Below are 25699 nucleotides of genomic sequence, written 5' to 3'. Positions count from 1 at the left end.
AATAAAAGGTTGGTATATGGTCGTGAAGAGAAAAAGGCTGCTAAGCCACCATTTTCGCTTCCTTTAGACAAAGATTCCTCACAAAGCTTTGACTGGTTGCAGGTTTTGATCTTGGACTTATCGAATCCCAAATGTTGCAAGCAATTACTCTACAAGGAAAAAAACACTTTGACATCCAACGTAGACTTCAGTTCGAATTAGTTCACTCGCATCGATAACAGGTGGTGAAAGCCTTTGAACCGCTAATCTTGCGGAGAGGCTTGTCGTGTAGGTGGAACTTAGTATCAGCACCACAAACATCACACCACAACATCCTCGATCTCGAGCTAAAATGGTGTTTATTTTTTCACCATACACGAATACTAACGACATGACAGGAAAATAGAGGATCATTGTAACGCCCCAGATTCGACGACTGTCCTCACTGTACCAAGACGAGTCTTTCCAGCGTGCTTAATCTCGAGAATTCAACAATTACCCATAAGTTCTTGGCGTTCCTAATCCCATTTTATAGGTTTCTCGTAACATAAAGTTCAAAAATCTTAAGATTATTATACCCAAGATCAATTATCACAACCTTGAAAATTACTGATTTTACCCAAGTGTTCTTCAAAAGTTCGAATTTAATCCTCAAAATTTCAGGAATTTGCAATTTGGCCCTTAAAGTTCTCGAAATTTACATTTTTGGCTCTACAACTCTTCGAAATTTGCATTATTGTCCCCGTAGAATATTCGACTTAGCCTCATTAAACCTTAAAATTCTCGAAACTCAGAATTTAATCTCAAAATTCGATAAATTCGAATATAGTCCCTTAGAATTTAAATTTTTTCTTTTTTGCACTTAGGTCCTCAATTTTTGGTTATTACAATTAGGTCCTTAATATTCTCAATCCATGCAATTCAATCCCTAGGTCCCACTAGGTAGAGCATGCATCCTAAATAAATTCTACGTTTTTATACTTCCAAAGATCATCGCAGTCTTCGAATCATTAATCCTTACATGGAATCCTCAAAAATTAATTCAACTAGCAATCACGAACCATCAGTAATTTCTTATAAATTCTATAAGTCCCAAAAGCATTAATAATTTTCAATATTAACTTATAACCCCAAAGAGTAGAATATCAGTACTTCTAACCTAAAATCAATATAATCAAATCATTATCAACTTCTCCTAAAGCCCAATATTCGAATTCTTAGACACGTCCAATTCCAAACGTAACCAACATGCAATTTAATCTAGTTTTTAAAACAGTAAACCCTTAAATCATAAAAGCAGTTAAACATATACCGTAGATCATCATAAAGCGTAAATCATGTTAACATACAGGTGATATGAGTAAATCATTTAAAACATTTAAATCATAAAAGCTTACAGACTTGAGGCTTGAAGACTGAGCGGCAGAAGCTGGCGGTGGTATGTGCCCTATACAGGACATTTGCTTTGATACCAACTACTAATTTTTAAAAAAAAATGCGGAATTTTTTTTTTTTATAAAGCTCGCATTTAAAAATAACATTTAAAATAATCTTTTTAATTGACAATAAAATTAATGTAGTTTAAAATAACTATCATCATCCAAAATCATACGTAAACATAACGTATGAAAATCTTAAAATCATCAACGTATGAAAATATTCATATGCTCTCAAAATTCGTAAATTATAATACGGAAAACATGAGGTCCTCAGGGTCGTGTCACCGCACCAGTGCCTACTCAGAGTTCGGCACCTCCAGTCTCCTCATCATTAAGCTCACCTGCATCACACACGCCTAGTGAGTCTAAAGACTCAACACACATGTACCAGGAATAACAAGTACATATACATAGCACACAGCAGTGAAAAATATCATACTCAACATATCTTTCATGAACTTAAAAAAACTTAATGCCAACATACTTTTCATGAACTTTAAAACATGAACATAAACGTGTCGTATAAAATCATGTCGTGTCGAATCATGTCATCTAATATCATCATATACGTGTCAAAACAGCTCATCATGTCGAAGCATGTCATCTCATGTCATCATATACGTAAACGTGTCAGTGTAAAATCATAGCGTATTAAAGCATGTCATCTCATGTCATCATATACGTATACATTTTCTTTTTAATTGAATTCAGTTCATTAGTTGTGACTTTCGTATCAGCTCTATCGTATCAGCTCTATCGTATCAGCTCTATCGATGGATCCATCTACATGTAACCGTGGTACCCGGCGGCGAGGGACATCAGCGACAACATTACCCGTCCACTGAGCCCGGGCCTCAGCTCATCATATCTCATATCATCGTATACATATACATCATCAGTCACAACCAAATCACATCCTTCAAAAAAATAGCATCATAATCATCACTTAATAAAAACATGCATATACGTAACTTTTTCCTTTAAACCAAGCATGCACCGTATTTATTATAATTGCGTAAAACTCATAAATGTGATGCATAAACATTTAAATCATGATAAAATGTGCTCAGGGCGCTGCCAGGTCCAAAATCTCACCCCGGGTGCAAAATGACCATTTTGCCCCTGGAAACCCAAAAATTATCGTTTCACCCCTAGACGTAAAATTTCACGTTTGTGACCTTTTATTAATTCCAATGACTCTAACTTGTCCCAAATAATTATTTAAGCCTACAAGAATTTTCCCATATTTTTATTTGGCTTAAATCGATGACCTTTAAATTAATCCTTAATTATAACATAATAATGCGCTTTAATCCCGAATTAAATCAAACCTAACATAAAATTCTCAAATTAAAAACTTAGACTTCTAATAATTATTTGAGCTTAAATATAATTTTCCATAATTTTATTAAGCTTAAATCTAGGCGTTCCAATTAATTCTTTACTTAACGTTTCGTACAACGATTAAATCCCGGATAAATCCAAAACTCATCATTTTTATCCGAAACCTACCAAACTCTTAAAAATATACCAAAACATATTTAAAATCATTTCTAGTCGTAAACTCGAGTCCATTTCATACCTTAACCAAATTGTTTTAAAACTTGGACCGAGGTCCCGATTTTAACCCGAAACGATCCCGAAACTCAACCAAAATTTTCCCAACTTTTTACCACACTTAAGGAACATCTAAAAGGCTTTAAAACCACCAAGACCAGACCATTAGACACTCGAATCATCCCCTGAACAGCTGCTGGAAACTTTTTCTAAAAATAACCCACTTGAACTCCATTTGCACCATTTCCATAATTACGTCCCCAATCCCAAAACCAACTAGACCAGCAACGACTTGACCTTCCCTAGACCACCCTAGGACTCCTAAGAACCCAAAGAACTCTAGGCTAGCCTCCCGTGCACTCCACACTTCTCAACCGATCGCTACACCACAAAGTGAACCAACCCGCGTCCAACCGCGCACTAACCCCGTCGAACCACTTAAGGGTCAAGACCAACAACTTCCAGCCTTCACCCAGCCCCGTCACAGACCCACAAGGGTCGGCTCCTTGGCTGGGATCGAGCCACGACGTGGTTCAGTCCATGCTCAACCGATCTCTCCCCAACCATACACACAGATCATACAAGACCCTAGCCACACGCATGAAGCCATCGGCCTTCACCCATAGCCGAGTGTTCCATAGACTTCCTTCACCATTTCACCTTAAACACAGCAAGATCGTCCACAAAACCACAGATCGGCAGTCCCCTTGCAACCTTAAAAAAAACGTGAGATACCAAGAAGATGCAAACTTAAATCATGAAAACCGAAGCCATGAGAATTTGTCATGAAAATACCGAGCCAAGCATAAATAATACACACATGACAGCATATAACGACGTGAATGATGCAGAAATAATGATACAATGCATGCATTTAATTAAAAACTGAACATCTTCCTTGTGCATGGCTGGATCGAGAATTCCACTCACAAATAAACACACATCAACAAATATACAGCGTAAATGATGCAGAAAAGAAAGTACAATGCGTGCCTGTTGATCTTTTATGCGAGAATGTTGAAGAGGAGAGCAACGGAGAAGCGTCGGATGGATTTCTTTGCAAGAATAAGTGCAAACCCAAGGCCTCATAGCTGGTGTGTTAATAAAACCGAGAAGGAAAGTTTCTGAAAGTGAGGGGCGTCGGTTGGTGTGAAGGTGGTAGAGTTAAGGTTTGGTTAAGGAAGTAATTGTATAAAATAATTTAGCTAACGGCCTCAAATTTTTATATGAAAAAAGGAGTTAGAAGAGTTTTAAGCCCAATAAGCTTAAAAATAGGCTCATTAAATCCAAACACACTCCCGAAAAATATTTCGTGTGGAAAAGATTTTGAAAATATTAGTCGAACCCTCGAAAAGTTTCTCCGATTCGCAAAAATTTGCGTATTATTAAAAATTAAAATCCTACGGGTAAAAATACCCAAATAAATCTTAATTCTTGAAAAATACCTTTAAAACATCTTATATTAATTAATAAAAATTAATCGTGTAATTAAAAATAATTTTCTTGAAAATTTCACGATCTCCGCTCCTCGTTCGTGCGCGAAATGAAACCTAAAAATCATAATGCATGAACTTTTAAAATTTCATGGATTAAATCCTATCATGCAATAATAATGCATAAAATGCATAAACATATTTAAACCAAATTTAATAACATAAACATATATTTTATGCTTTAAAAGAATTTAATAAAATATCAAAGAAATTTAATAATTTGCATGCATGTGGTTTACGTGGACTTTTCGATTTTTCGGGACGTTACAATCCTGGCAGGCTTCTAGGTGGAGGGAACATGAATGAACCAATCCCACACCGGAATGAGAGGGATTCCGAGACTGTTCAATGTAATGGACTGTACAGTTGAAGAGGAGTTAAAAGATTTGATTTGTACTACTCATATCACGAAGGTGCATCTTCTTTTCGGTAGCTCATCACATAAGAACTGCAAAGTTAAGCGTGCTTGACTTGTGGCAATTTTGGGATGGGTGACCTCCTGGGAAGTTTCCCAGGGTGCGTGTGAGTGAGGACATAAGCACGCTGAAAAGACTCGTCTTGGTACAGTGAGGACAGTCGTCAAATCTGGGGCGTTACAATCATGCTTGCTTGTTTTGCAACGGAACCTTGATAAGCATCATTATACTTATGTTCATGAATCCAGAGTGCAATAAACTGGTCCACTGAATAGGAATAAAGCTGTTAACCAGAGTTCTTTGCTCAGGGGCTTCATAAAAATCCATTTGTCATTGGGGTCTTCTTGTTTGATTGCAACTATTATGTAACTCCTCCGACATCATATGGCATAGTGAGGTCCACATACTGTGATCATTCCGACGTTATCGTGATGTCTCCCACAGCTGCATCATGAAACAAGAAATGTGGTCAGGAATATTATAGTAAATCAAGTTTTCAATTAATCTACATAATGAGTTTTAGAATTGTGTACCCCAAGAAAAACTTGGTGCGTGAGTTCATCGTAGCTTCCTGTGCTAGAACCATCAGAATTTTCGAATGGAACATATCCGAGTAACACAGCGTATGGCAATTCTTTCATGACAGCCTCAAATATGTCTACATGGCATCCACTAGCTAACTTTCAAAGAATTACTTTGAGGGTCTCTTTTCACCTCGACAAATTCCTTGATACCAGCTTCTACCGACAGTCCAACTCTGAGCTTCTTACCACTGACTGGAACCTCCCGCCCGCGTGGTCTTACTGTCGTGTCTCCTGGAAATATAATGCTTCCCAGGGTTTTATTTGAAGAACTAGTTTGGCTCAAGTGTCTTTCCCTAAATAATATTTGAGAAGTTGTCCATATTCCTACCTCCTTCACTCCTTTCCCAACTAAATTCAATATTTGAAAAGCTGATGACTCTAGTTGTCCTTCAACGAGATGATATTCACCTCCAACACCCTGAAATGTAACCCTCAAAATGGCTTCAAGAATATTTGGACCTGTCTTTGATATTTTGGTAGCGAACAAGTTTGTAGAATTAATTGCACTTGTGTTGATCTGAAAGGAAGCCGGTTCCTTAAATCTAACTCCAGCAGCCATTGCCCATGCCCACAAAGTATCATACGCCCACAGACCATAAAGGCTATGTTCATCTTGTAAATTGTCAGCATTATCTGCAATGAATTTCCTTTTCCATCTTTTGGCCAAGGAATCGAGTTTTCAGGACTTTGGAATCAAAGGCTTCACTCCAAGAACGCCTTGTATAGAATCCACCACATGGGAATCCAGTGAAAAAAATAAGTCCATCAGCCCATTTGATACAACCCATGCATAGTCTTCACCCATCATTCCTGCTTCTTTTGCTTTTAGGAAAAGTTTTGAAGCGAGAGAATTTGAAACGTTCACCACAAATACCCTCGTTTGCACACAGTTTTCATCTTATATAGCTCTTGTAGCAGAAAATCATCAGTTGTTGTCAGAGGGATGATGCTTCTGTATGATACTCGAGCATTTACATATTGAAATAAGGCATTAAACAGAAATGGATCCATATGTCGTGTTCGTCGCGATCCATTTAGATCATGAATCTGACCCGTGACATACTCAATATTTACTAGTACATATTAACAAAAAAAATGAGAATACTTAAGAATCAAGATATTGTAACTTATAAATGCTTTGAAAATTTGGACTTTTTTGTAATTATAAATATAGATAGAAAACTCATCAAGAATGGGATTATATGCTACAGAGGCAATAGACGAATAGAGAAAGACAGTAGGAACTTCTATCCACCAACAATAGTAATAATGAAAATTTCAAATACATCTTTTTTCAAATCAAATTCCTTCTCCAAATAAAATATTCTTCCACCCCAATACAACTAATTCATTTCAGAAATTGTAATAAAAACTAAGGACAGATAGCAACAAAACCAAGTGAGAATGATTGAAGTTCATTCCAAAAGAACCCCAAAATTGATGTGCAGCTTTTACATTACATGACTACCATATTATTGGCATTGAATTATTAATAAGCAACTCATGAGTCTCATCATTCATCACAGCTGAAAAACACATGCAGTTTCTTTATTGTTACTGATATTTTGATCCAAACTTAAATGATCAAACATAGTCTATACCAACACAGTTTGTAGGCAGGACAGAAATGAAAAATATTTTCCGGTTTTAACAGTGATCGCCAATGTCACCTCATTCAGGAATATCTGTGCGCAGAGCTGCAAAAGTAAAATAAACGTTTAGACTAGAACAGAAAATGAATAAATGAGAGAGGGTTAAAATAAACGATAGTAGACATCAAACTTGCATCGGAATTGCATATGCAATTCCTCATTCAATCCATGGTGAAACAGTAACACTGAAGCAGACAGAATTGGATCAACGAGAGAAAACTCGCCAACCCAAAAAAAAAAAACAATATTCGGTATGAAATTGTCTATAGTTTCTATTTATTCTAATCTGCAGTGGCTCAACCCTGGGAGCATCTTCTAATTTTAGTAGACAATAGTATTTTTTTTTTTGAAAAAAAAGGCAAGTTCACTTGCCATTTCAAACAAATAAGTACATGTATTGGGATTTGTTAACCACGGACTTTGTAAGACACCTAAGAGATCATACTTCGGATTAGTATGCCCTCTAATAGTTGTGCCCTACAAAATCCAAGTTCACCAGTATCAAAACAATAATCAGTATTTAGAAGATGACTATATGTGACATTGGTGTTCCGAGGAAGAAGGGTTTCAACTTAGTGTGATTTTTTGAATGTTGAAAGTGATTAAAACTTCATAACAATTGAGACATAGGTTCACTAAAATTATTAGGGACAGAACTGGAAATAAGCAAAGGCAAAGACGAGCTGTATACTGAGGGATAAGAGGTGGAGAGATGGGAATCACTCCCACAAACCAAACAGATTGACTTTGAGAAAGAATCAGCTTTAAAGATTTTTAACCCCTCTTACAATCCTTCCCATGTAGTCTTAGAAAGCATGGAAATGGTGCCAAAGTGTAAATAGTAAACTTCTATTGAGAAGACATAGTTGTGGCTCGTGTGAGCACATGTTCATCACGGCCCTGTCAAACAGTCTTCAACATATAGTTGTTAACAAAGAGAGAAAAAGATGTCTATTGGTAAGCACTTTTCACATAGAAAGTAAATGATCATAAGTTACAGTAAATGTGATAAGGGAACCAAATTTGTTTTCATAAAAAAAAGTTGAGATGATTCATTCCTGGAATTATCGAAACCACGCAATCAAGTTGATAAATAGTTTTTTTTTTTTTAAATAAAGCCCATGTATGAATCTAACAACAATACAAAAAACTATTCTAACCATTTAAACAAGATAATGGAATTGAGTGCATCACAGAATATCAAAGACTGCATCAACACATACATTATCTATTTTCCACTTCCATGGCTAAACCATTTTACAGTTTCAAGCAAAGCCAATATATCTTTCTAAATCCACTCGATGACCCATCAACAACGTCCCAATTTCTGAATAATCTCACAACCAAACCATTTTCAGAACAACTTATCATTTCCCAGAAAGAATGTATTGTAAAGCTTATATCAGGACAAATCCTTATCGGCATAAATAATAAAATAGGGGAACTTGAAGAAAGCAACAAACATTAACACGGCCCGGTCAGTGAGGAATCAGGAGTACCACTAACCACAATTCTCTACTCAAAAGACATACATTGATCCAAAATAATCACAAACAAAAACCCAAGACAAGAGAAACTTCTATCAAGGAGTACCATACCCCCTAAAGGCAACGTCACTCACATTTGATAAACTTAATAAACTTATTCAATATGTCTGTAATACTCAATAAAATGAATCAGCAGTCATAACATTACTCACATTCAGAAAAGAATGATATAATTTTAGCAAAATACAAACTGAAGCACACATTATTTTACATATTTGTGTAGCTTCAAAATAGATTCAGCGATAAGTACAGCCCTTAAACAGAACTTTTCTGATTTAGATATCATGCTCCACAGCACATCATTATCCACAACTAAAATCCGGTTCAAGTCAACATAAAAATTAGCACACACTAAAGCTTCCAATCAATCAAAAGCACAAAGATCAATCCCACAATAACAAATAAAAACCTAAGCAATAAATTACAATTGATAGACGAAGAGAGATAAATCATCGATAACACCAAAAAAAATTAATAAGAACAATAAAGAAAATCAAAATATATAAAATGAAAAAAAGCAATTACTTGGCTTCTGGGGTTTCCCGTCAACCCATTGGGAAACAGAGAAATGGACCTTCTCTCGGTTCAAGGCTTCAGATTTGTAAGGTTCTTTGAGACACTGTCTCACCAAATTAGCGCAGAGATTAGAGTAAGTGATGTAAGTCATCCCCGCAGATCTCCAAAACGGCACCGCCGCGTTCGACGCCATACCTTCCTCCGCTCCTCTTTCTTTTCTCCTTGCCTGCTGCTATAGATCTAACCTCGTCACTCGGCTTGTCAAATTGGGTCAGGCCCGTCGGGTCGGCCGCCCCGCCATAAAATTAAGCGGGTTGGGTTGATAAAATAGCAGCCCGTTTGGAGGTGGGCCAAACGGGTTGAGCCCGTTTGGGTTGCGGGCCAAATGGGTTGAGCCCGTTTGAGTTGCGGGCTGGCCCGCCAAATTAGGATAGAATTTTATATTTTTAAGTTTTATATAAAAATTCCTATTTCTTCCTTATTTTTTCTCATGTGCCTAACTTCAATCACTCTGGTAAAATCTATATGGTTCTATTTTTTTTTGAAGATGTTATACTCTTCAATCCTCTCCCTTTTTTTAATGTTTAACTCGAACTAATCCAGAATTATCAAAATAATATAGTAAATAAAGTAATTATCCGTATTATTGAAAACATAATATTACATGAGTTAATTTTTAGTACATGTGTACGATGAAATCTTGTGTGAATTAGAATAAACACTTTATTTTTTTTATGTATTATGTTGATTGTTGTATGCTTTCAATGTATTATTTCAATGTTTTTAAGTTTTTTATGAAAATATTTAACTGATATATTTTTCTTCTATGTTTATTTTAATAATGTTTAGTATTTTTTTTTAAAAAAAAATAATAAGCGGGTTGGCCCGCCTAGCCCGCGGCCCAAGGTGCGTTGGGCTGGGTTGGCCATTTAGAGGCCCGCCAAAATGGCGGGCTGGCCCGCCCCGCTCCGTCTAATGGCGGGTTGCGGTGGGTTGCGGGCTGGCCCGCCCCGTCAGCCCGTTTTGACATGCATACTCGTCACACAGTTTGTCTGTGGGCCTTTTTTTGCTCCATGTGCACCTTCTTTTGGGCTATCTTTTCTGGGCCTGTCGACTTCGCATGTCCAATTACTGAATTTTCTTATTTTGTTGCCAAAATGTTAATTTTAGTCCTCTTTTCTTTAATTAATTACTAGTTAATATGTACATTCGATGTGTGTACAGTTTTTTTTATTATTATCAATGAATTAAAGTGAAATTTGAAAAATTATGAAAAGACTAAATTGATATTTGAATTTTGAAATAAAAAAATAAAAATAAAAGAATGTGTTGAAATTTGTTTTTTTTTTTTTTAAACAAAAACAAAAAACAAAACTGTAATATTAGTATCATTTAGGGTAAAATTGGAAGAAAAAATTAGTTTACTTCCGAGGTGGTTACTACCATGTTCTCAACTTTAATAAAATAGTATAGATAATGTATTTATATTATTTTGATCAATTTTAGTTATTTTCCAAAATAAAGTAATTAAAGACCAATTTTATTGTTAAGTTTTTGTAAGTACATGGCTAAAAAAATTTCTCTGGATATATACGTGTGCATTTGACAATATAATTATAAATTTTAACAAAGATATTAGTCATTTATTTATATGATTTTGACTAAATGACAAAATTGATCAAAAGAATATAATTATAAGACTATAATTGATTTTATGAAACATAACTAAAATTATCACATACCAATAAATATTGTATTAAAATTGATATTTTGCCTATTATTTATTTTTTTTGGAACCACTACTCTTCAATATTTTAATTCATTATATTACTATTATTATTTATTAACAAACATTAAATATAAAAAAATAACATATCAACATGAACCATAAGATGTATAATACTTAACAAACTTTATCACTATATGCAATTTTGCAACAAAATATGTTTGAAGTAATCAGAAGTGAACTACAGAGATTGCAATACAGCCAAAAATTGCATTCCACTGATTTGATCATCTGGTAAAATGGGAAACTATGTGCTCCATGTATGAACATATATAATTTGCTTCTTGCAAATTGCAACAAATTTTGACCAAACTGTAGTGCTAGAGCTCCAAATCCTCTTGACAAAATCTCTATTATTGCACAGAAATTTCGTGACAAAAATGGCAAGACAAGTTGTTGTGATACTCCCTGTGATTGCAAAGAGTAGTTTAAAACTTGCCAACGAAATTCTGGTCAAGGCACTTATGCCATCTAGATCACTACTATATGAAGGGCATTTCATATTCCACTGCCCCTCAATTTCAAATATTCGGCCACTATCCATTAGCTCAATCAATGTACGAGAGAGACGTCAGCTACTAACGGTGAGCCTTTGGGGAAAGCACAAGCAAATCCATCAGTCGGATAGATAGATTGGGCCAACAGTTGTGTGATTATCACCGTATTTTGATAAGAAAAGATTGGTGTAAGGTTGTACAGAGAACAAGGCTGCTATGCCACCATTTTGGCTTCCTCTAGACAAGGCTTCCTGCCAAAGCTCTGGACTCTTGTAAGCTCTGATCTAGGACTTGTTGAACCCCAAATGTTGCAAGTACCCAACAAGGAGAGAACCATTGTGACATCCAACGTAGACTTCAGCTCGAATCAGTTCATTCACATCAATAACAGGTTGTGAGAGCCTTTGAACTGTTAATCTTGCTGAAAGGCTTGCTGTATAGGTGGAACTCAATATGAGCACCACGAACATCCATACAACCACAACCGACCGAGCTAAATTGATCACTTCACCATGTGCAAACACTATCGACATGAAAGGAAAATAGAATATCATGCCTGCATGTTGAGCAACTGGACCTCTATAAGCATAGTTAAAACTATGTTCAAGAATCCAGAGTACAACACCGGTTAAAATGAACAGTGATATAGCAGTTAACCAGAGTTCTTTGCTTAGGGGCTTCAAGAAAATACATTTGTTATTTGGGTCATCATGTTTGATTAGAACTGTAATGGTAACGACTCCAGCATCTTATGGCATAGTGAAGTCTACGTACTGTGATCTTTTGGACATGATCGTGATGTCTCCCACAACTGCATCAAAATTCTGAAACAAGAAATATAATCAAGAACACTTTTATAAATCAGGTGTTCAAGTAAATCTAGCTATTGAATCTAACCCCAAGATAAACTTGATGTTTGAGTTCATCATAAGTTCCTGCACGAGAACCATCGGAATTTTCATTTAGAACGTAGACGTATGAGATAGCATACGGCAATGCTTCAATGACAGTCTCAAATATGTCTATGTAACATCCACTAACTTTGAAAGCATTGCTTTCATGGTCTCTTTTCACTTCAAAAATTCCTTAAAACCAGATTCTACTGGCGCTCCAACTTTAAGCTTCTTACCAGTTACTGGAACTTCCCATCCCCTTAGTACAACCATAGAGTTATGCTTCTTAGTCTTTTATTTGAAGAACTAGTATCATTCAAATTTCTTCCGCTTAATAATCCATGAGAATGAGTCCATATTCCTACCTCCTTCTCTCCATTGCCAACTACACTCAATATTTGCAAAGCTGATGACTCTGGTTGTCCTTCAACAAGATGGAACTTACCGCCTAGGCCTTGAAATGTAACCCCCAACATGGCTTCAAGAATTTTTGGACCACCTGTCTTTGATATTTCAGTAGAGAAGAAGTTTGTATAATTAATTAAAGTGTTAATCGGACAAGAAGCTGGCTCCTTAACTCTGACTCTTTCAGCAGCTAAAGCCAAAGCCCACAGAGTATCATATGCCTACATACGACGAAGGCTCATTTCAGATTGTAAATTGTAGGGATTATCAGAAAGGAACTTTAGTTTCCAGCTTTTAGCCAACGAATCAGAGTTTTCTGGATCTCGGAATCAAAGGCTTCACTCCGAGAACGCCTTGCATAGAATCCACAACAAGTGAATCTAATGAGTAAATAAGTCCATCAGCCCACTTGTTATGATCCATGCATAGCCTTCGCCATCATTCCTGGTTCTTTTGCTTTTAGGAATAGTTTGGAAGCTAGAGAACTTGAAATGTGCACCACAAATACCCTCGTTTGCATGCTTTTCATCTTATATGAATGAATATTTTATTCCTTAATTAATTTTTGATATTGATATTATCTATTTAAAGTTTTGACTTTCTAGATTACAAGATTTAGTTTAATTTATCTCTAGATATTAGATGATTTGTTTTTTGTTTGTCATTTATCTCTAAGATATGATATCTTATTTAAATAAGTCTGTTTTCATATTTTATAGGACTCTTTTATGGAATTGTTTTTAGGTCAAGCAATGGATATAGATATGGAGTTATTCACGGCCGCATGTGTGGCTTTCGAGATAAGAGTTTATTCAGAGAAGAAATCACGAGAGTTACACAAATTTTCTCTGAAGTTTTGTGTGATCAATTGAGCACTTTGTTGTGTTGTTGATCTATGTTGAAGACACTCGAAGAACAACACTCGTGTGGAGTGTTGTTTGAAGAGTCTTGGCGGTTTTTGTTTTATGCAACATAAGATTTGCATATGTGGTTTTGTTGATTGGGTTTAGATGCAATTTATTTCTTTAGTTTGTTTTTAATATGGGTTACTCGTATTGGTATTTGTAAACAATTTACAAGTTTTTTAGTGATAATTTTGTCACGGGGCATTTTACAAGTATTTGTATTTGTGCATAATTTAATATGTCTTAATCTGTTATTAAAGTTTACATGTATGTTAAATAATTAATTTTCACCGCATGTTGTGTGCTGGTGGTGACAAAACCCGAGCACAACATTAATTTCTGATACACATATCATAATTTATTTTTTGTTCATTTATGATCAACAACATTCTTTCAATTGGTATCAGAACCAACTCTTGATATACTAAGTGGGGTGTATTCAATGTAGAGATAATGACTTTCAATGACTTTTTTTAAATGATAGATTTCCGTGGATTTGGTAGATTTTTATTGACTCTTGTAGAATATCACAAATTTGTAATCAGAAATCCATGGACTTTTGTAGACTTTTTGCAAGATTTTGATAGACTTTTTGCAAGATTTTGATAGATAACTGTTAGTATTTTGCCCATACACTGTTGGAATATGAGTGTCATCAATAGTCCCAAAAGAAGCAAATAATAAATAAGTCTCCGACACAAAATAAAATCAATGAATAGTGATATGGATCAAACTCCTACAAAAACTTTCATAAGAAGCTAACAAACATATACATTTTTTTAATATATTTTGTTAAATTATCTCCAATTTGTTCATCTCGGTATAATATATGATGACCCACTGTTGATAATTTCTTAACTTCAATATAATGAAATATAGAAATTGAAATATATTATTTTTTTTAAGAAACTGATAGACCGAATCCTTCATGTACACTACTTATGAATTCTATATATATTGGACATTAAAAAGTTACTAAATTTGAATAAAATATAATTATTTAAGTATAATAATATTTTCCAATTCAATTGATTATTATTATAAGGTTATCAATAAATTAGATTCACACCGTGCCTAACTTCTTCAAATTTTTTCTCCTTTTTTGTTAATAAAAACAATAAAATTTAATATTACAAAATGGTGAGACATGAGATAATAAATAATAATGAGATATTAGTAACAATAGATGCCACGTCCTGTTTTCTATGATATTTTTAGAGCTGGATTTTTTAGCTTGTCCTCGCGGAATTTTTTTATCTTGTTATAATTTATAAGTGTAGTGATAATCTCGAAGACAATTTGAATGAGGAAGAGAGATATATGAGTGAGAAATATATTTTATTTGATTAAAAGTCTACCAAAATCTCTAAGGTGAGTAGAAGACAATTTTTGAGTTTTTATAGTTGTACCTAGAGTCTTAAGGTTTGTACATAGAGAATTATATTAGAATCATTGTAAATCTATGAAAATATTGGATACCTATAGATTTTTAAAGATTCAAGTTTGAATACCACTATACTTTTTAAGACTCTATAAAAATCTAATTTGGATACCACAACTTTTATAGAGTTTATAAAAGTCTATATTCAATAGCTCTAGACTTTTAAACTCTACAAAAGTCAATAAAAGTAATTAAATTTCCAAGATTGAATACACCCCCTAAGTGATTGATTTTGGTTTACTGTTGTTTTTACAGGAAATATAACAATAGCTCGATGGACGTATTGGCTTCAAGTGCTTATTTTAGACAACAGGCCTTGGATGGATCGAATTATGCGTTTTGGAAAGTCAAGATGAAGATGTACATAAAATACATCGATGAAAGAGCTTGGCAACGGGTCCTAGATGGTTGGTCACCGCCTAGAATTGTTGATGCAGATGGTGACAGCCGAGTTAAACCTGAGAGTGCATGGTTTAATGATGAGGTTCAGACCTCAAATTTCAACTCAAAGGCACTCAATGTCATCTTTACCTCTGTCGATGTCAACATGTTCAGCCTTATTACCAATTGTACATCTGCCAAAGACGCTTGAGACATTCTCCAAAATCAGTGTGAAGGATCAGAAAGTGTTCGTAAAACTAAAATGAGGATGTTGCACTCCAAATTTGAGAGCCTCGGGATGGAAGAAAATGAGACCATTGTTGAGTATGATCGAAGACTTGGGGACATAGCCAATGAAGCTTTTAGTCTCGGTAATCCTATGTCTAATGAGAGGCTTGTCAGCAAGATATTGAGATCCCTTCCAAAACAGTTTAACATCAATATTTGTGACATTGATGAGTCAAAGGACACGTCTACATTGAATCTGAAGATTTGGTAAGCTCCCTCAGGACGTTTGAAATGAATTTAGACCTGCAAAGAAGAGATAAAAGGAAGGTCATTGCATTGCAAGCTTTGGCTGACTCCTTCAACAATCTAATTTAGGAAACAAATGAATCTGATCCTGATGAAAAGTCAGTCTCCTTGATTACTAAGAAGTTCAGTGATTACTTAAAGAAGAAAATTATGCAACTCACGAAACCTTCTTTTGGCCCTCCTGAGAAAAATAAACTGCATACACCTGCTCAAGGGTATTTTAAACCGAGAAATGAAGTGATGGTTCGACCAGAAACTAAAAGATTGGATCCCGTGCAGTGTAGAGAGTATTCTGGATATGAGCATTATGCAAATGAGTGTGTCAATCGACTTCACAAAAATAAAAGCATGGATGTTTTCTTGAGTGATGGAGATTCTGATGTAGAACTTGAATCTAGTAAAGAAGATTATTCCTCCTCTCTGTCTGCAATTTTGAAGAATACACGCCAACTGAAATTCAATGCACTTGGTGTTGCCGCTGCTGGTGTTGTCAAACCGGTCCGCAACACCATCTCAAAGTCGTTGTGCCTCAATGAAAAATTTCTTGGGAACTCAGACATTAAGGAGATCCAGGAATCTGACGAAGAAGAGCTTATTGTAGAGACTATCTAGATGATGTACGAAGAGTTGTATGATGATTGACTCAAAAGAAATGAGACAAATTCGATACTTTCAAAAGAAAATACTGAGTTAAGAAACATTTTGTCTCGACTTGAAATCTTATTGAGTAGAAAAGACCTCGAACTTTGCAAAGTCAATGATGATCTTGAGAAGGCCTTAAAAACTCTTGCAAAATTCAACTCAAGTTCATCAAAACTTGACTTAATGCTAACAATAGGAAAGGATAGCAGAGTTGGTCTTGGATATGTTGAAAGCATATATGAACATGGTGAATCTTCCAAATCCGGATCAAAATCAACTGTGTTTTAAAGGGAAGTGAAGACACTTATGTCCTTTAATTAGGGATGTAAACGAACCAAACCGTTTGTGAGCTATTCGAAGCTCGATTCGATAAAAGCTCGTTTGAGCTCGTTTAATGAGGCTCGTTAAGATAAACAAACCAAACTCAAGCTTTACAGTATTCGGCTCGTTAACTCGTGAACATGTTCGTTGGTAAGTTAATGAGTAATCTTTTAGATGAAAAAATAATAGTTTTGATATTTGATTTATTGATTTTGCATATTATTTATGAAATATATAGAAAAATCTATTAAATTTATTTATTATAATAAATTTACAAATTTTAACAAGAATAACATATTTTTTTTTAAATAAATAATTTAATTTTTAATTAATTTAATGAAAATTTTAATGTATAATTCATATTTATTAAGTTTGTTTAGGTTCGATAAAGGCTTGAATAAGCTTGTGAGCCATGCATATATTCGTTAAATAAAGCTCGAGCTCGGCTCGATTATAAATGAACCAAGCTCAAACATTCAAGAGTTCGGCTCGACTCGACTCGACTCGATTACATCCCTACCTTTAATAGTTGACCCTCATGTGAAGACTCTGCCAACCTCAAAGCTAGTCTCGGAACAAAAGGCCAAAACAAATCGGAGTTTCTTCGACTCTGTTGAAAATTGATCCTCCAGTGAAGATTTGAAGGAGTATGAGGATGGCAATTTGCTTGAAAGTTTAATGGTGTTTAGGTAGTGATCCACGATTCGGCAGCAACTGGCGAAAAATCATAAAGGAGAGTAAGAAAGCAATGATTTGTTACGCCAAATGGGTTACATTGATTAACCTAAATTCGAGAGTGATTAGAGGAAATAAGCCGGCGGAGAAGTGCATGCTTGAATCTGACTCTGTAAGTTACTACAAACAACTTAGCTCACTGCTATGAAGGGCAATTGTTGAACCCAAGTTCTACGAAAGTCCAAATTTTACAGAAGCCAACAACAGGAAAAACACATCAGCTTTTAAAACCCAAATTTTCAAAGCCTGCAAAGGATTTGGTTTGGGAGGAAGGCTGGACGACTGAGAAAGTTGATCCACGATCCATGATTTATGATCTTGAAAGATTGCTAGAGCCGCTTAAAATAATATATAAAAAACAGAATGAGCGATTAGAATAAGGCTCGACAAATTCATCAACAAACAACTCTACAACAAAAAACTTATTCAAATTTCATTGATTCAAGTTCATCCTAGTTCGTTTATTTCCAGTTATCAGAGACATAATTCCCTTAGTTTTTAGCTTATTCTTTCAGCTTTTATTTTCATTTTTATTGGTAAAAAATGGTAAACCAAATTCATAATAGCTGCAATTAATTTTGTTGTTCATGATATTCTCTTGTGCAATTTTCGCCTAATTCTTCATTTAATTTCTTAGTTTTGTGGTTTACTGATGCAGTTAGAACTAACAATTGAATCGAGATTCACGTCGCTTGATCATAGAATTTAGATCATTCAAAAAATACACGATTTCATGTTTGGCACGCCCTCAAATTTTATATGAAAACAATACTCTACAAAATTAAATATTTATTAGAGTTAGATGTGTGAAAAAGCGAGTAGAAAAAATGTGTGAAATAGTAGTTTTAGAATTAAGAAAAATGTTTCACTGGTTACTATTCCACTAGCTATCTTGCTTTATTAATAGGATATATGTGAGGAATTCATATAATTTGTTTGGACATGGGGAAAATTATTATAAGGGTAAGATAGATCAACTCACATATGTTATGACACAATTTTGTGTGAAGCATGATGCATTAAATGATTGCATTGTTCATGTTTTATCCAATGTTCAGCTCATTTTTTAAAATTATTAAAATTTATATATATGGATTTCCATCCTTAGATTATACATCATTGTTATCTTATTTCAGGAACTAAATAGTGCGCAAATATTAAAATTATCTTCTTTTCTAATTCTATAACGTTTCTTACTCTTAAACATTCAAAATTCAGTTTCTGTAAGGTCGTCCTACTTTATTGAAAATTATACCTCTCCCCTATAAATTATTGGAATGTATAGTAAGAGATCTGTGCTCATTTTTAAATTTACCAAATTATATTTACTTTTTGAGCAACCGTGGCTTAAAGGATTAATCCGAATCTTTCAATTAGCCTTATTTTATCTCTAAGTTTATTTTATCTTTATTTGAAAAAAATGCTCATGAAAGGAGCTTGCACTGATCTTGATTACCCTATCGAATGTTTTCGCAAGTTATTGACGATGAAATAAAGCTTCAAGTTCATACTTTAACTGGTGAAAAGAAAATTGTTCCCAAAATTTAATGGACTAAGTCGGTACAATACCAATACCAAACAAAATAAATGTGTAAATATGGCCCTCGCCAATGCTTCTTACACAAGCAAAACAGCATTGATACAACCATCGTTTTCAGGATTATTTGTGACTTGAGCATATTTCCCTGTGTTTACCATCCATCAAAAAATAAATATATAAGGTAAAAATTTACGTAGCTCAAATATCAGCCTAAATTATTAGGAAGATCGAACTTACCCCAAACAACTTTACCAGCAGGAGTGACAAGACCGAGTTCACTAACATTCACCTGAAACACGTAAAGAAATGGTATGATGAGCATTCAATAATAAGATAAACCTAAAAAAACTTCAAGTTGGAAGTACAGATTAAGGAGGAGCATGGACCTCAATTATGCTCCCTTTGGTCATGACACCGAGAGAAGTATACATGGGGCCATTTGGGTTTTTCTTTACACCAATAATCTCTAAATTAAAGGTACATTTAAGTTCCGGGTGAGTCACATGGGCTTTTGTAAAACGTAACCCAGATGGTCGAATGAAACGCTCATATTTTGGAGGTTTCCTAGTAAAACTTGGTCCAACGAACGTTGCTTTTGTTATCATCCTCTTCCACTGCTTAGCTGCAAATTGAAGGATACATTCACCAAAGCACAGTTAGCATCATCTGTTGTTTCATAATATTCACGGTAGGATAAATAAACAGCAAAAATCTTCCCAACATTTCAGATAGTATCGTATAAGAACAAGGAAATATCCATATCTGACATCACTGGGATACTTACTCTTCCGTTTGCCAGATCTGACAACCCTAAACATCTCATCTTCAGCGACAGGTCTGACCTATGAAGTCAACAAATATTCCAATTCAGATCTTTCTTGAATTCAAATTAGTAAATAGTAATATTTCTCCATCAAACAATCATCGCCAGAAATACTACTGAACACAATCATGCACATATTTGAAAGTATGATAAGGCAAAGATGCACCATATTTTCAAAAGGTCACAAAAATGTTACCCAATCCCCTTTCATTATCCCCCAAATAACTGAATCTCATTAGACTTGCAATCTAACTTGAGGAATTACCAGCATCATTAATAATATGGTTAAGTTTTCTATGTTACTTCAGTAGACAGCACCAATATTAAAATGTTTTCAGAAAGATAACCAGCCAAAGACGATAACATAAGGTAGTGATGGATTAAGCTAATAAAAGATGAGAAGACCTCTTAAATGATTATCTCCAATTGATTTAAGTACAAGGATCAAATATTTGTAAAGGCTGCGTATCAAGGTAGCACAGCCTTATCAATCTGTGCTCCATCTCAAGCCCTAACAAAAAAAGGCACATCACATAGACAAGGGAGAAACTGCAGAGCATACCTTTGGTAGAGGCACCTCCCACTTCCCGGCTTTCTCTTTCCTCTTTTGCTTTATGGTGTTGCTAAGAACCTGGATATTGAAGGATGATGCTTTTAGCGGTATTGGAAGGAATTTTTATCCAAGGTTCATGTTTTCACGGAAAACTTATGAAATAAAGCAAACCTACAAAATTAAGACTACCTTAGCCCTTGTTGTCTCGTCACGATCAAGAAGATAAGCAGGGATGGCACCTTCATGGACATTGTCATCAACCTTGCGCCGGACTGACGATTCTTCATGCATAGCCAATCTGTCAAATAATGATACCAAAGCAAGTATGCCAATTACAACAAGCACCAACACGTTCGTGAAAGGAAAAAACTGATCTTGAAGAGATGTGGAATATGATATCAATCAGTATAATAAGCTTATAAACCAGGAAATTTAGAACTTGAGATCTATCAAAATGTTAGAGAAATGTAAAGATGATAATCAGATTCTTTACAACCAATAGGAATTTCCACCTCAACAGTCGCAAACCAAGAGGATAATCAATATCTCTACAACCAAATGAAGCACACTAAAAAAACATAGCAGTGCAGTAAGAAAAATGCCAGAGAAGCTTACGTTTTCTTCATCAGCGCCTTCTCAGCATACCGCTTCTTCGCAATGATCTTACCCTTGATACCCAACGCCTGATTCGATCAAATAAACAGTTACAACATCAAATCTTTACCTCAAAGACTGAAATACATAAATAACCAAAAAATCAGAGTTAAGAATAACCTTCTGAGCAATTTCCGATCGTTTATGAACTTCTCGCGCCTCCTTCTTGCGTTTCCGCTCAAAATGGTCATGGCGGTAGCCATGCCTTTTCCTGTGAAGCTCTATATAATCTCCTTGCGGCTGAGAAATTAAAATTTTTGTTAATTACACATGAAAAAGCGAGTAGTACAACCCAATTTAAGCAAAGGAACCAAAATTCTTCGTGAAACTAATAGATATTCGGAATGATGCATACCATGATGAATCTTTTGAAACCCTAATATTCGTTCGTCTGTGAAATCCGGCGTCTTAAGCCAGCGATGGAAACAGGCCTTCGCTTCATCCAACAATTAATGGGCTGGGTCTCAAGGATGTTGGGTTGTACTATTGGGCCAATTACCAAACCCAGCCCATCAGAACCTCCACAAAATAAATATAAATATTAAAAATAAAATTAAACGATTCAGCTGATGAGCTCTGTTATCGTCAACATCGTCTTCCAATCTCTGCCACCCCCAAACCGTCAAATTTTGGTACATCAATTCCAAAAATTTCCCAAATTGCAATCCCAAATGCTTCCACACATCCAATCTATCTCCTCTAGTGTTCTTCCTTCACTTTTCCCAGTAACCCATTTTCCCTTTCCTCTTGTTTCGCTTTCTAAACCCAGAAACAGAGTTCTCTTTAAGCCATTGAAAGTTGATAGATTCGCTGCCCGTAAGCCTTTAAAATGCTCGGTTTCAGTGGTTTCAGAACCGCTCCACTTGGAGTCAACCAACGGCCAGAGGCCTATTCCGGCTGAGGTTTCTAGAACTATTATGGAACTTTCCAGTGCGGGGACCCTTTCAACGGTGACGCCAGAGGGTTGGCCTTTGGGTTTTGGCGTTCGCTTTGCTGTTGATGGGAATGGAACTCCGGTTCTGTGCTTGAATGATTTCGGAAAAAGATTTTCTATTGATAGATGTAGTCTTCATGTTCAGGTGCGTGCGCCTCGATGATAGATTGATTATATCTCCTCTGGTAAAGTTTAATTCTTGATGGTATTTCACTGGTTCTTGGTCATGTCCATTTGTGATTATGTGTATGATGGCATTTTTCTGTTTCTGCGAATTTGACTTTTGCCCCTTCATATGTTGTGGAAAGAAGTTGTTTGTATATGTGATTTGAGTTGATTTATGCTAGTTAGAGCAATCTGGGGTGCGGACGCCACAGTGCACGATTCAAGGGAACCTTGAAAAACCTGGAGATAGGATGGCTCTTCGGGTAAGAAGAAATCTCATTATTTTTAGTTTGTTTTCTCGAGTTGAATTTAAGTTTCCTAGCGTCTTACTACATAGTTTATAGTCTGTTATAGTTCATATCCATTTTAAGAAATTTATGCCTGTTCAGACGAGATGAGTGATTGTTTGATTGTTAGATTTTTGTGAACAAATGGATGCATCCACTAACTACTGATATCGTCTCTAGTTTGACTGGGAGCCATGCATAGTGCCAAATGTATTTAGCATAAGTTCAATTCTCATTTGCGTTTTCAACTTCATTTTGTCACAGAAACTCTGTTCAGCATGGAAGAAACGATTTAATGAGGAAGTAGATGAAAGCTACATCTATGCAATTAACGTTGAGCGTGTGCTTCAGATGGAAGATTTTCCTGAGGTATGTTGTTGATTCAATGTCTTTGTTCCTTAATTCACTCGATATATATTGTTATCAGATATTAAGAAATTGTGGATGGATTCATGAAATTTACTTAATAATGATTAGAACTATTACAGGATGGTATATGGGTAACTTCTCTGGAATATTCATCCGCAGACCCGGATCCTCTTCGAGATTGCGCAGAAAAGATCGTAGATGAGATAAATACCAACAACTTAGAAGATGTTTATCGATTTAGCAACGTTTTTGTGGATTTGGATTTCCAGGTTTGTGCCTCCAAAATTTCTGACTATTTTTTTGGTCATCTTTATTTATTGATTTAAGTTCCTGTTTTAACAATTTTCGGGTCAAAACGTTCTTCTTGTATCTGTTACTTTATTGCTAAATTCATAACTCAAGTAAAGTTTTATTTATTTGTGCTGGAGAGGTTGCTTTTGAATCTGTGATTGCTTCTCAACAAGCCCATGTTGGGTCCAACAAAAATTGATAAATCATGAGATTTTGTGAAACGATAACAAGTAACGAAGTGAAAGCATGACAGACATCTTATACAGTTGAAGGACTGAGAATTTCATGCAATTGATTAATGGAGTAATGTCAATTGATGCTTGATCAGGAGACTTTCGATTTTGTTGATGAATGAATGACCAAGAATAAGCTTTTTTCGGGCCGCATCTGTTAGAAATAAAACCATGCGAGTGCTATAAATATTTATAAGAATTGTGAAACATGAGTGTGAGTGTTACATGTATTCATCTGTGCGTGTGTAACAATTGGATATTTTCTCTCAGTAAGTAAACTCATCGAGTGCATGTGTTTCATTAGGTGTTAGATGCCAAAATGGTGTGGATTGATCGTCTAGGATTTGATGTGCGTCTGAGATCAGTTCAAAAGGATGTGTACGAGGTTCGAATTCCTTTCCCTAGAGAAGTGGCTGACGAAAAGGGTGCAAAATCTTCTTTCAACGGCATGTCTCAGTTTGCTTGGGAGGTGGAAAAAAATTTCCATGTCCCTGAGTTCAATAAAGTGAAGCATCTGAAGAAGATCTCAAACACTGCCATATTAGTTGAATGAGGTTTATTTGAAATTTTGATATCCCTTTTATGCACAATTTTCTGCGATGTTTCATTCCCGGATTTATATAATTTTTTAGATAATAAATTTTTGTAGTTTCTGGTGAGGCATTGTACAATGTTGTTTAGTTGTTTGTCACTAAAGAGAACATTGTGCTCGAATGAAAATGCTGACCCGGAAATTCTTCATCATCTTGCTGTCTTGAGTGCAGAGGATTTTATCCTTTTTCGGGTTCATTTTATTTCAGAACAGCCAAAATAGCCACGTTTTTTTATAGCCATAGCACTTCATAGCATTTCGATTCGTCACGGGCATATTAATAAACATCCTGAGGAGATGTAAGTTTGTAATAAACATCCCGAGGGGTAGTGTCTCCTGTTAGTTATATGTCCAACAGTCACCATTAGGCTAAATAAGTGGGACTCATCAATGACCGTCAGTTGTATACATTTGGTGGTGGGCTCATTCTATCAAATTGCGTGCAAACACAGAAATGCTCGGTATTGTTAACGTTAGAGGTTAGAAAATAGCTCGTTACGGTTACGGTTTTCGGATCGAAATCCGTTGATATAGTGAGTTGGTGATATTTAAAAAAAAAAGATAAAATGGATGAATGTCTAATTTCGTAGCTGAGATTTAGGAATATAAATTGATGAAGCATGTGCAAGGAAAAAAATACACGCACTAACATTATTGTTTTGCGAGAATCAAGGAAGATCTAGAAGAAAGGCTCGGGACATCAAAATGTACTATTAGACTTTTTTATAAGCTTTATTTAATATATATATATATATATATATATATTTTATTTTCTAATATTTAGATATAATAATTAAGAGTGTTTTCATTTATATAAACATGCTTATTTAAAAAAATAATAAAAAAACGAGATGAACCTGGCTCGGATATGGTGGTTAATCGGGCTCGTAACCGTCTATTTACGGTTAAGGGCCAGGATTTTCCCAACCCTCACCCGTTGGGTGCAACCCCGACCCAAACGTCTACTTCAACCTACTCTGCTTATAGAGCTTAGGGTCATCCCCAACTTCAAATCAGGATGGTCAACAGCGTTGCTTGGTGTAGCATTAGTTTATTTTTAAATTTTGTTACTTTTTATGTTGATTAAGTTTTGTTTTTATTTATATTTTATATTTATTATTTGAGATAAAATATTGATAAAATCGCTCGATCTCGAGAGCAATATCTATGATATTGACGCCACGTTTAATTGGTATGTGCATAGAGATGTCTGATCATACATATGAGTAATCATATGATGATTGTACTGAACAACTCTCCCTCGAACTTTCAAGTGACTATCACTTATCGAATTGATAAGTTCGTGGTTATGGTTGTACACTATTAATCCTTAGAAGCGAGACAAAATAGAGGTTCTACGTACTAGCACTGCGCTTTAACTCGTTTACCGACTCCTCGAGAGTCATCAGGCGGTGAGGTTGGGTGTAGCTCCAACATACGTAGGATTCAATGCTTTGAAGTCGGGGACTTACTGCTCACCTACGGGTGTGGATATTCTATATGATCCGATGTGTTAATAATAACATGAATCTCTG

The 25699-nt window shown here is 35.3% G+C and overlaps 3 protein-coding genes and 1 pseudogene across 4 annotated transcripts; 1 reads left to right on the top strand and 3 right to left on the bottom strand.

Moving 5' to 3' along the window:
* Positions 1-5313: 5313 nt before the first annotated feature.
* LOC142531609 (ATP synthase subunit epsilon, mitochondrial) lies at positions 5314-9452 on the bottom strand. 2 transcript variants are annotated; one of them, XR_012816349.1, is made up of 3 exons: positions 9193-9424; positions 5418-7165; positions 5314-5328 (listed from the first exon to the last, which is right to left on the bottom strand). XR_012816349.1 is itself a non-coding variant. In XM_075637809.1 (2 exons), the coding sequence occupies exons 1-2, from the start codon at positions 9374-9376 to the stop codon at positions 7140-7142; spliced, it is 210 nt and encodes a 69-aa protein (XP_075493924.1). In that variant the 5' UTR covers positions 9377-9452; the 3' UTR covers positions 6955-7139. The 2 variants fall into 2 exon arrangements, 1 of the variants encoding a protein (XP_075493924.1); XM_075637809.1 differs by lacking the exon at positions 5314-5328 and having other exon boundaries at positions 6955-7165; positions 9193-9452.
* A 1764-nt stretch (positions 9453-11216) lies between these two features.
* LOC142530514 (glutamate receptor 2.2-like) lies at positions 11217-13293 on the bottom strand (annotated as a pseudogene).
* A 5857-nt stretch (positions 13294-19150) lies between these two features.
* LOC142531900 (uncharacterized) lies at positions 19151-21770 on the bottom strand. Its single transcript, XM_075638171.1, has 9 exons — positions 21649-21770; positions 21414-21533; positions 21255-21322; positions 20829-20937; positions 20649-20717; positions 20048-20105; positions 19650-19885; positions 19501-19552; positions 19151-19408 (listed from the first exon to the last, which is right to left on the bottom strand). The coding sequence occupies exons 1-9, from the start codon at positions 21649-21651 to the stop codon at positions 19341-19343; spliced, it is 783 nt and encodes a 260-aa protein (XP_075494286.1). The 5' UTR covers positions 21652-21770; the 3' UTR covers positions 19151-19340.
* An 89-nt stretch (positions 21771-21859) lies between these two features.
* LOC142531708 (glutamyl-tRNA reductase-binding protein, chloroplastic) lies at positions 21860-24316 on the top strand. Its single transcript, XM_075637933.1, has 5 exons — positions 21860-22372; positions 22575-22655; positions 22944-23048; positions 23168-23317; positions 23877-24316. The coding sequence occupies exons 1-5, from the start codon at positions 21863-21865 to the stop codon at positions 24123-24125; spliced, it is 1095 nt and encodes a 364-aa protein (XP_075494048.1). The 5' UTR covers positions 21860-21862; the 3' UTR covers positions 24126-24316.
* The last annotated feature ends 1383 nt before the right edge of the window (positions 24317-25699 follow it).

The sequence above is a fragment of the Primulina tabacum genome, chromosome 17 (assembly GCF_025594145.1).
Source record: "Primulina tabacum isolate GXHZ01 chromosome 17, ASM2559414v2, whole genome shotgun sequence".
NCBI classification, from domain to species: Eukaryota; Viridiplantae; Streptophyta; class Magnoliopsida; order Lamiales; family Gesneriaceae; genus Primulina; species Primulina tabacum.
The sequence above is the reverse complement of the archived record's forward strand: the minus strand, read 5'-3'. Positions and strand labels throughout refer to the sequence as shown.